Source organism: Oryza sativa, chromosome 3 (genome assembly GCF_034140825.1).
Source record: "Oryza sativa Japonica Group chromosome 3, ASM3414082v1".
NCBI lineage: Eukaryota > Viridiplantae > Streptophyta > Magnoliopsida > Poales > Poaceae > Oryza > Oryza sativa.
In genome coordinates, this window is record NC_089037.1 from 18,661,204 (window position 1) to 18,672,557 (window position 11,354).

General features: G+C 38.9%; 1 protein-coding gene across 2 annotated transcripts; it reads left to right on the forward strand.

The window, feature by feature from the left end:
• Positions 1 to 693: 693 nt before the first annotated feature.
• LOC4333183 (mechanosensitive ion channel protein 2, chloroplastic) lies at positions 694 to 11,048 on the forward strand. Of its 2 annotated transcripts, none has more exons than XM_015775790.3 (14): positions 694 to 1,039; positions 2,078 to 2,248; positions 2,333 to 2,386; positions 3,585 to 3,742; positions 4,356 to 4,476; positions 4,559 to 4,653; positions 4,782 to 4,895; positions 5,850 to 5,910; positions 7,489 to 7,638; positions 7,714 to 7,824; positions 8,044 to 8,211; positions 8,310 to 8,423; positions 9,395 to 9,451; positions 10,122 to 11,048. In XM_015775790.3, exons 2-14 carry the CDS (start codon positions 2,171 to 2,173, stop codon positions 10,824 to 10,826), a joined length of 1,986 nt encoding a protein of 661 aa, XP_015631276.1. In that variant the 5' UTR covers positions 694 to 1,039; positions 2,078 to 2,170; the 3' UTR covers positions 10,827 to 11,048. The 2 variants fall into 2 exon arrangements, with proteins under 2 accessions (XP_015631276.1, XP_015631277.1); XM_015775791.3 differs by having other exon boundaries at positions 2,083 to 2,248.
• Positions 11,049 to 11,354: the final 306 nt, after the last annotated feature.

The window sequence follows — 11,354 nt, forward strand, 5'->3', positions numbered from 1 at the left end:
CCTAGTTATTCTTTTCAAGAGGGCTCAATTCCTAGTTGCTGGACTATGGTTGGTAATTTGGCACAGCTCGCTAAGCAGCTTGTGGTCCATGAAAGCCGGTGGCTTAATCCTAGCTACCGACCCATCGTTCTATAAGTAGGCCATATTTAGAGAGTTTCTCACGCGTATAGTTATTGCCTCACGTAGGATATTTAGCTGTCCGAAGCTCTTTGAAATAGTTGAGATTGTTATATAGATTACAAGAATCTATAGACTATAATTATAGATAGTTGTAGTCGGAAAATAAATCAGAAGTACAAGCTGCTTCTCACAATTTAAAATTCTTTGTATAAAAGGTTATCTCTGTAGCGATTCTCTACTATTTTCTTTCATCTTGCGTGCATAAATTTCGGAGTGAATTTAATGGCCAAAAATTTTCTCTCATCTCGCGTGCACAAATTTGGAGCTAATCCAATGGCTAAAAAAATTCGATACACGTTCTATAGTAATTTCCTTTTTTTTTCATGTTTTATACAATTATAAAGAAAAAAAAAAGAGAAGGAGGTGAGGGGCACGAAAAAAAATATTATGAGTCAATCATCGCATATACTTTAAAATAATATAAAAGAAGAAATAATATAATAATAAAGAAAAGCAGCTGGTCAATCAGGCACGGCGCATAGGCAAAAAGGCAAGGGCGATAAGGCTACACGTGCGTGGTTCCGTCGCTTCCCCCATCGCTCTCGCGGCGTCGCGTGTGTCGCCTCGCCACGCCGCGCCCGGACGCAGACGGCGTTATCGCCTTCGCCTTCCTTTCCTCCTCTTTTTTTCTCCCTTCTTCTTTCTCCTCCTCCCTTCCCTTCTCCCAATCTCCCCCCACTCATCCATCGTCCCCCTCTCCCTCTCCTCCCTCGCCCGCCGCCCCCCTCCCTCCCTCCCTCCCTCCCTCCCTCCTATCCCCTCGGATTCAGCGCCCGCCGCGGGCCGCCGGCGCCGCCGGAGAGTTGCCGCTGAAATCCCGGGCCGGCGTGGCCTTCCGTCCGAGCGCGACTCCGCCCAGGTAAGGGCCCCTGCCGCTGCTCCTGGTTATTGGTGGGCGGCGCGCCTCGGTGCCGTGTCGCGTACGCAACTCCTCGTCTGACAGATCGAGAATCACTATGCATGGTTTGTGTGAAGGAATTGGATGAGGAATGGTTGAATCATTGGGGGTTAATTGGTTTTGGTTTTGTTCTAAATGGATTAGGATAGGATTAATACCTGTTGTTCCTATGATAGTACTGGCTGTTGTTACTATGTTGCCGTCTGCTAAGTTGATAATAATTTCCTAGAATTGAGGGGTTTGAATTGGTTCGTTCAATTCGAGGGTACGGCATGGGATGGTCTGCTTAACTGTGATGATATCTTTGCGCGTGATTTATACTGCTATGTAACCTAGGACCTCCATTTCCTGTTACCAACTTGACCATGAATACCAGTGGGCAGTGGCACGGTCTTGATGGCACTGAAATTCCAATATCCATTCTTGAATGTTAGTAGGCGATTTGGAGCAGCTTGCAGGTGTAATTAGAACAGTGTTGTTTTTAGCTGTAATTGGCATGCCTAGGGTTGGGCATGACCAGTTTGATTTCCGGTTACTCTTGCACAGTGGTACTAGTTGGTAGGACTTAGGTTAGGTCATACTATGATGTTGATAAAAATATTTTATTACCGACACCATATTTTAATTAATATAGTGCTCCAAGGGTATGTGGAGCCTCCAGTGTCTGGTCATGCATAAAAGTATCTTCATTACCTTGATTTATTTGATTCGGGCACCATGTTGTCATGCTAAAACTTAATATTTTGGCAATACTAGTACCCTGAACATATGAGGAAGAATATTTTATGTAACAAATTCTGAGTGAATGCAAATGTTAGCAGCCACATCAATGACCACGATGGCAGAACATTTCTCGGGGGTGGGGGTGGGGACTGGGGAGTAATATGGACTCCTTCATACTTAATTAAGAAACAGGAAACTTGATGTTCTAAAAAATATTTCAAATTAATCTTAAGCCCGTTGCAAACCACACTTCTTACATATTGTTTTTTTTGTCAGAGAAGTGAAGTTGCACTTATAACTCAGGCAGCACTGATAGAAGTTAATTCAGTGGATGTGATTATTTTACGTGTCATTTGAGTCCTGCCTGAGATGGCTGTTGGAGTGACATCCCAGCTATTCCAAGGAGTGACTGCTACCAACCGTTTCTGCCAGACCAACAAATTCAGGGTGCAGATTGTTCACTCCTAATCTTTAATTATTAATCTGTTTTTATTTTCTGTGTCCTGACTCCTGAATGTTTATTTTTCCTAGAACCCAGATATCCGAAGTTCTCTCACATCAACTTCATTATCTTCGGTCCCTAATGTATGGTTTCTTCCTTTCAGTACTGTTAAGATAATATTATTTTTCAGTCACTGTTTATAGAGGTGTAGTGATGTTTCTTTTGTTATGTTTTACTGTAAGTCTACATATGTTTTACCTTTTTCTGCACCTAATATTTGTTCCTACTTGAAATTGTGCAAGTTAGTAGATTTTTTTTTGAGAAAAAAGTTAGTAGTTGTCATGTAGCAGAAGCAAATAATTATTTTAGAATAGGAGTGTGTACATATGTATGGCAGAGAATTATTTTGCTATCTATTTCTCTTTCACAGATGTATTTGACAGCTTTAGACTATCCAGATATCTTGCTGTTTGAAACTTAGTTTGAAATTCTAATAATATTTACACAACGATTGTCAAGTTACTGTTAGTCTTTCCTGTCAATTCTAAGCAATTGAAGTGATAAAAGGAATTAAATGCCGTGCTTGTTCTCACCATTTTGTAGATACATTAATTTTTGTTTGAGTTAATAAAGTGTAATTCATTTTCTTGAAATGGTCTAACAAGCTGCATTCACATGAGAGTGGGAGAAGATGCTTTTATCAATATGTTGTGGTATGAGAATTAAGTGAAATAATGAATATCTCATAACTTGTAAGTGTTTACCATCTGTCGATAGACTGAGAAATGGGGAATCTGTATTATGCACATATTGCTGAGTAGTATTGTGCGCATAGGGACACAAAGCATTTCTTTTATTACTACATAGAGATATTGCTGAGTAGTGTTGTGCGCATAGGGACACAAAGCATTTCTTTTATTACTACATAGAGTCATAGAGAAGAACCTATATTTGGTACACGAATAATATAACAGTTAATAGTTGTACTGTGTTTCCTTTTTTTTTTCTTTTGCATCATTCACTACAGTTTGTATTTGTCATTTGTTCTTTGTTATCCAATAGTATATAGTACTCCCTCCATCCCAAAATATAACAACTTCTTCACCAATATCCTTTTCCCAACCAATCACAACCATTCACCATTCTATTTTTCCACCTACCTCCATTTCTCAACCAATCACAAACATCTCCCATTTAATTCTACATACTTTCTTACTATCCGTGTCCAACTCTAAAAATCTTTATATTTTGGACGGAGGTAGTATTTGACTCCATTTATTTTAATGTTGTTTTTGCTCTATTATAGTAAACCTTAGAGAAATTCTCTTCATTTCTTTGCAGGGACACAATTGCTGGGGTCATAACATATTGGAGAGGAACTATAGGCCTATGCTATATGTGCCTTCTAGATATAGAGCCTTGGGTGTTAGATCTTTTGCATTGCCTGTTTCTTTGCAGGAAATCCCTTTGGTCAAGAGCACATCAGTGGCATTGACTAGGTAGTTTTGCTTGTCCTATCATGCTTGTCACCATAGTATTGTACATAAATCTGCACTGATGATCATGCTTGTCCCATCAGTAAACTGTTACTTGTGAAGTTTCCTGAATGCTCAGAAAGTTTGCACTGATGATCATGCTTGTCACCATACATAAATCTGCAGAATTTGATTTTCTTGCTGACTGTAAAATGGTATATGATCGTAAGTGTTTTGTAGTGGTATCTTATAGTACATTTGAATAGTACGCATCAGACTGGTGAGCAAGTTGATATCTTCCAGTATCTTAGGGTACTAGGGAACATTTAGTAGGTTTGTGATCTACTTCTCTTGACTGAGTCCCATGGTCTTCAATTATTTGTATAACATGTGATAATAATTTGCCTAGAATTTTAGCTTATTGGATGCTTTGAGATAGAACTATACTGAGACATTTTTCTTAAAAAATATCCACAATTAGTTTAGGATGCCTACTCACATTTTATGCCTCAACCAGTTTAAATTAACACTTTTTAAATAAGAATTTGCTTCTTATTGTAATTTCCGTATCACTATAAAATTTTACTTATTTCATGTCTGGAATTCTTTTTACCGATTCCTTATTTTCTCTTGACAGGTCATGTGACACTTTACTTGCAAATCCTGCTACTGCGCTTGTGGTTCCTGCAATTGGAATAATTGTCTTTGCTTTATGGGGATTCTTGCCTTTAATGAGGGACATTAGAAACCGTTTCGACGTATTGTTCTGTTACATGGCCTTATTTCTGCTTTTTATGTTTTGACTTGCTAAAAATATCATAACCAAAATGTACCTTACAGCATGGAGGCAACTGGAAGAAAAGCCCTACATACTTAATTTCTACCTCGTACCTTCAACCATTGCTTCTATGGACAGGAGCAACACTTATCTGCAGGTACAGTAGCCATAGCGGAGTATATAATTTGGGAAGTGTCAATCCTATCTTATTGATATTGCATCATCTGAGTGCCATCTTTTGCTTATTTCTTTTGTTATTTGTTTTTGTTCTACAACATTGTACAGGGCTTTGGATCCAGTTGTGTTGCCTTCAGCAGCAAGCCAAGCAGTTAAAACACGCCTTGTAACTTTTGTGAGATCATTATCAACTGTCCTGGCTATTGCCTATATTCTGACGAGGTGCACATTATATGTTCTCAACGGAAAAAAAATTCAGAGATGCCTTTCAAGTTATAACTATTGTTCTAATTATGCAAGTTAATTGTGGCTAGTTCAACATACTCAGTTATTTGATGTTGTCATGTTTGCGGACTGATAAAGTTAAAAATAGAGCACTTCCTGGAGCCTGAAATTCAGGGCATTGGCATTCTCTTCTTAATCTAGCTCAATTTGAGTATTCTCAACACCATGTGAAAGTGGAAAATCATAGACTTTGCTGATGACTAGAATACTAGATACCATCAATGTGCAAGTTGAAAATTAAGTCAGTACATGAAATGGGTAAAATTTCAGACTTGAAGGATAATATTTGTTTGACAGATTGACAATGGTTCCTATTTACCCTAAGAAAGGGAAATGTTAATGTGAAGAGCTTTTACTTACATTCTGGTGCATTTTGGCTTGGAAATAACAAGTTATGTCTTAGTAAACTTTTTGTCCCTACTCTTCTTAGTCTACGTTTCATCTCTCAACTCCAAAACTGGACAAAACATGTCCCTCATCTTCCCTAGCACTAGTTTAGAGTGGTTTTTGCCCATGTGGACTACTTGGCTAGTCGACTTGCATAACAAATGACATGTACAGGGTGAGCTAAGAGCCATGTCACATTTACCTCTCCTACTCCCTTTCTCTTCCACCTTCCCAAAAACTCCCCAGCAGACCTGGAGCGAAAATTGCCTTGAATTAGCTTCAGACCTATAGTGTCGTTGATAGTTTAGGGACATGTTTTATCCGGTATTGGAGTTGAGGGATGAAAATTGGACCAAGTCAAGAGTTTATGGATGTAAAGTAGACTTTTACCTTTGCTATGTTTTGCTGATATTTTCCTTGTTTATTATTGTTCAGTTGGTTTCATTTGCATACATTTTTTCTCTCCTTTTCCTCTCATACTGACATAATTTATCATTTTTGTAGCTTAATTCAGCAGTTACAGAAATTTCTAATGGACATGCGTAACCCCAATGATTCAAGACGTGTAAGACTGTTTCTTTTACGTAAGAAATTCATGATTCAGTTCAAAGAATAAAAAGAACAAGTGATTATCTAAGTACCTACCTTGGTTCATTCTGATTCTGCTAGATTTTATATCTGCATTTACTTCTGTTTGTGTTTGGTAACTGTGATGGCATGGGTTGGGTATGGGTCTTAGAACCCTGTTTAGGGCATGTACCCTTGATCAGCTAGCCAATCACTGATGTGCCCCATGGTTTCTGCCAAAGCTTTACCCCTAAGGGCATGTATAGTAAGGTGATGCAGCTGTCTGTACTGTTTGACACACAAGATTTTGGGGGATGTGGAGAAAAGAGGAGAGAGAACAAGGTTTTGGGGGATTTTGGGTTAACGGTGTTTCCTCGGATGATTTTGCCCTTGCTTGGTTTATTACCAATCCAACTCCCCTAAGAGAGGGAGGGAGGTAGCACAAGGACCTTGGCACACGGCTTTGCCAGCAGATGTGTGCTCCCGGTCAACCCCATCATCTGTGTGCATCACTTGACCTTTGGCCCAGCTGGCTGGTAGCTCAGTCATTATCACTCGCGTTCATGCCTCCCATTGGCCGCAAGCTGCCCCTGTTATGTGTGCATTGCCCCAGTTAAGAGAATGGGAAAAGAGAAAAACATAAACACCAGAGGGGAACAAGACATTCAAATCATGCAATCTTATCTTATCTGCTAACTTAACTAAGTAAGTGCGGGAAACATTCAACTAAAGACTATGGATGCCATGTAACTGGCGAAACTCAATTCATGACTGAACTCTTAACTAATAAAACAGAGACTTAATTGCCAAACTGCTGCTGTCTCTTGTTCCACTTGGAGGCTGCAGTTCTGGAGTATGCTTGTGCCTAACTCTTTCCACTGCCTTGCCATGTGGCTTCTGCCTTTAGGCCCCAAAGTCCAGACCATACTAGAGTATGTGATGCACAGACTGATCCTAGCAGAAAAATACCTATCTGCATGGAATGTGTGTGGGTTTCTTGTCATTGTAGTTGAGCGAAGGAATTAAAAATCTTTCTGTTCTTTTATTACAAATCATGTGTATGGCTTTTAATTTTGAAGTACATTTTTCAGAGAGACCAGCCAAATTAAGTCATTTAAAACAAGTGAGTGAATAAAATATGCGGGGCCTGCTATTTATTTCTTTATGATTAGTTAGAGGTCTGTGTATTGTTGTGTTCTGCCATAAAAAATGTATTCTCATTGTGGCTATAAGACATGATTTAGATTACTTAGGGATTGACAAAAAATAAGAATATGTGTTTTTTTTATTGAAAAGAATGTAGTTTGTTGGCGTAGATTTGTCTCCAATTTTCTCCAGTTATTTAATGGTTACAAAATGTTTAAACTTTAGGTTGATTTAAACTTTCTGATTGTTACATTATTTTTATTAGATACATGAACTGGCTTGTTAGTTAATTTTAGAATGAAAAACCAGTATTAAAAGCGAGAAATTAAGATTTATTCCAAATTTTGATTCTGCTTGTACTTGTTGCTTAGTACTAATTCTTCATTCTTTCCATGCTCTTGTATCACTAACACAAGTTCCTTTCACACAGATGGGATTTGACTTCGCAGTGAAAGCTGTTTACACTGGTATTTGGATTGCTGCTATATCTCTCTTTATGGAGTTGCTGGGTTTCAATACCCAAAAGTGGATTACTGCTGGAGGTTTTGGGACTGTGTTGCTTACACTTGCTGGTCGTGAGGTACTATGAAACCTTCTATGGTAGTGAAGTATTATTTTTTGTGGCATAGCAGTAATAGGTATTATAAACATGTAGATCTTTACAAACTTCCTCTCAAGTGTTATGATCAATGCCACACGTCCATTCGTGGTGAATGAATGGATCAATACAAAGATAGATGGTGTTGAAGTCTCTGGTATTGTTGAGGTTAGTACTTTGCATGCTTTGTTTACATTCTCTTCATTTATCTGGCACAAATGCATTATGCTGTTTGGTTTGCTCCATCTTATGGGCTACATCACTACGTAAATGGCATCTTTCCTCCATAATTTGGAATTTCATTTGGATGTACTGTTACCCCTGCATATGATTTTGTTGAATTCTCATTTTTATCCTGAAACTTGCATTAACTATTTTGATTTTCAGCATGTTGGCTGGTGGTCCCCTACAATCATTAGAGGTGATGATAGAGAAGCTATATACATTCCTAACCATAAGTTCACAGTTTCTATTTTGAGAAATAACACTCAGAGGACCCATTGGCGTATTAAGACCTACCTGGCTTTAAGCCACATGGATGCTGCGAAAATTGGTGTAAGCACCATTTTAAATTAATTACTTACGTTCACGTCTTAATCCTTTCCCCATAGTATTGAATCCTTATTATTGTTTCTTTCCATGTTCCATTGTAGATAATTGTTGCGGACATGAGAAAAGTGTTGGCAAAGAATCCACATATAGAGCAACAGAGGCTGCATAGGAGAGTATTTTTTGAGAAAATTGATCCAAAAACCCAAGCTCTTATGGTAAATTCTAATTTCTTACATTGAGTAATTCCCTCTTTTGATCTGAATACTAGTGGAGTTGGTCCTTACCAATGGTCAGTATGGCATGTTTTGGTAGCTAGAACCTTCCAGATCTGCCTTATCCAGAGCCTACTTTTTTTTTTCTTTTGGGTATGGTTTACTGTGTTCTTTATGTGCTGTTGAGCTTGATTCTTGTATCCTGCCAGTAGCTGGTATGTCGTAAGGTGATAATGTCAGTAAATTTTGGGACAGCTGTCAAGTAGTAACTAGGGGCATCAAGGGGACCAGGTAGGTTTGGCTCTAGCTCAGTACATGCTCAAGCTAGCTAGACTGTTGGGGGTTTGAGCGTGGAGCTTGGCTTGATAACAATACAAATATTTTGGACTTCCAACTCAAGTTTATTCGACCTGTAAGTCACTTGTACATGTGTATTCAAAAAGTTTGCCGACACAGTTTTAGCTTAAGTGCGGAAGGGCTTCAGCTTTCCCTGCAAGGCAGTTTGGGCAGACCTTGTATAGCTTGTCGAACCTGAGCCATTTTTAATCAACCTCACTAAGAACTAACCAATGCACTGTGATTATGACTGATTTTTGTTTTGTTTACCTCTTCTCTAAATTTTTTAAACAATTATTTATATGCAAAAGAAATCTAGAATGCAGCTGAAATCATTTTACATCACTAAAATCTTGGCACATAAATCTGTTTGCTCTTAAGATCGTAAGTTGCCAGTTTTACAAAAGTCTTTCTGTCAAAACCAGTTACTGGTTGGTAGTTGATTTTCCTATCACCATCAGGATGTCATTTGTTCTCTTTTTTACTTTTCTGTTCAAAATAACTGCCATTCCATTTTCACCTTCTGAGTTCAAACTGGTGTTAAGATTTCAGTTTCATTGCCCTTGTATCAATTTATCTCTGGTCCCAAGCTCGCAAGTGTCTAAACTTTTATATCATTTTGTTTTGTTTTCCTGTAGATTTACATATCATGCTTTGTGAAGACATCTCATTTTGAGGAGTATCTCAATGTCCAGGTAATGTGTCTGTATCTGCATATCTGCTTACAATAAAGACACGTTTGGTATGTGCTGAAACGATATGCTCTATCAAGAATACTACTTTCTAGGCTGTATTATTAATAATATTTGCCCAAGCTAGGTAGGACCAGTTTTATTGGAATTATTATGGTTATTTGACCCTTTAGTGTAACTTTGTCAGAACTGACAGTCACCAATGCATGAAGCATAGTCTCCATTATAGTTCTTTTTTGCATGGTTGCCATCTGACAGCAATAAATGAAATGGGCATAAAGAGTGTGGCCACACTAATTGGAGCAAATAGCATATTGTCATATCTTAGTATTTGACACTTCAGCCTGGAATTATAAATAGACGCAAGAGATTGCATGAACTCCATACATGCCATTGATGATGACTCTAAAGGGCCAATGAACTCCCGATCTACTCACTGTCAACCTGGTGCATTCATCTTTTCTGGGACTTTTCCTTCCACAGTTCCACCTTGTATGGAAAGCATTATAATAGCTTTTATTTCAAATTTCATTGGAGAAACCTAGCCTAGAAAGCCATGTTTGCATGCGATATTCCAGTAGGATTTTTAGACAGCACTTGAAACAATTGATGGTAGTGTTCTGTCTGTGGTGCTACAAAACAACTGAGTATTTTTTGTTCAATATTACAACAGGAAGCTGTTATGTTGGATCTTCTTAGAATAGTCGGCCATCATAGGGCAAGGCTTGCCACCCAGATTCGAACAGTTCAGAAATCTTATGGCAATGCAGACATCGATAACATTCCTTTCGGAGAGGAGATGTATAGTCGTGTACGTGGCCGTCCACTTCTGATTGATACCTCTGCAAGGATTAGCGATGACAAGTCTAAGCCTCGTCCAGCATCGCGTGAAGATCATAAAGTCAAGACAGTCACTTCTGCAGAGGCTAAGTCAGCTTCAGCTGATAATGCTAGTATAAGCAACTCCGAGAAGCAGGAACAGAAAAAATCAGTACCAGAAGATGGTCGCATGAAGAATAGTAAAAATGATCATGCGACAACAACATCGCCATCTTCTCCATGGTCAGAAAATATGGATCCTATTGCATCAACTTCCAAAACTGGTAAAGGAAAAACTCAAGGAGCTGAGGCCACAGAACGAGAAGGAGATGGCGCTGTCTCTGTTGCTAATTCAAAGAAAGAATCGAGACCCGTCTTTGAAGACAACATTGTTCTGGGTTTAGCTCTTGAGGGATCCAAGAGGACATTACCAATTGATGACGGAATGAACCCTCATCTATCACTTTCTGAAACTGAGCAAGACACAGTTGAGGCTGCTTCATCACCGAAGGATAAGAAAGGTCAAGAAAAAGGTGACCAGAGGAATCTTGATAGGTGATCTGAGTTTAAACCGATTATTTATGCTATATTTGTCACCAAGCCTACCTTTTTTTTGTGCTTGTGCAAATGCAATCTGTCAAACCTGTCTATGTCAAAGGTATTGATCGTCGCTGATACTATTCAGGAGACGAACCTCCTCAAATGTACTTCTCAGCCATTTGCTATATTAGGCCTGTAAAATCACAAGGCCTCTCCTCTCCGTTCAACATATTATTGTACATATCCTGCAGCCTCTGTAACAATCCTAGATAAAGCTGACCTGACCTGTGTTGCCTCTTGCATGTGCATTTGTGATGCGACCACGTTATCATGGTTCCTGACTGGAATCAGTTTTAGGTCTGTTTTGAATGATGATGGCAGTGTCAAATGGTCCTTGCAGTTGGGGGTGATCTGCAGACCGTTGCTTGATGTCCGTATGGGCCAGTGGGTGAAGGGTTAAATATATAATCTTCCCCTCCAAGGCTGTCTGAGTTGTTGGGTTGCAGCTAGTGGGCAATTATTTGTGACCACAGTAGTTGTCGCCATG

Coding starts and splice junctions, on each gene's coding strand:
- LOC4333183 (XM_015775790.3), top strand. CDS start 2,171: ATGGCTGTTGGAGTGACATCCCAGCTATTCCAAGGAGTGACTGCTACC. Junction 3,743..4,355: donor ACATCAGTGGCATTGACTAG/GTAGTTTTGCTT, acceptor TTCTCTTGACAG/GTCATGTGACACTTTACTTG. Junction 4,477..4,558: donor ACATTAGAAACCGTTTCGAC/GTATTGTTCTGT, acceptor TGTACCTTACAG/CATGGAGGCAACTGGAAGAA.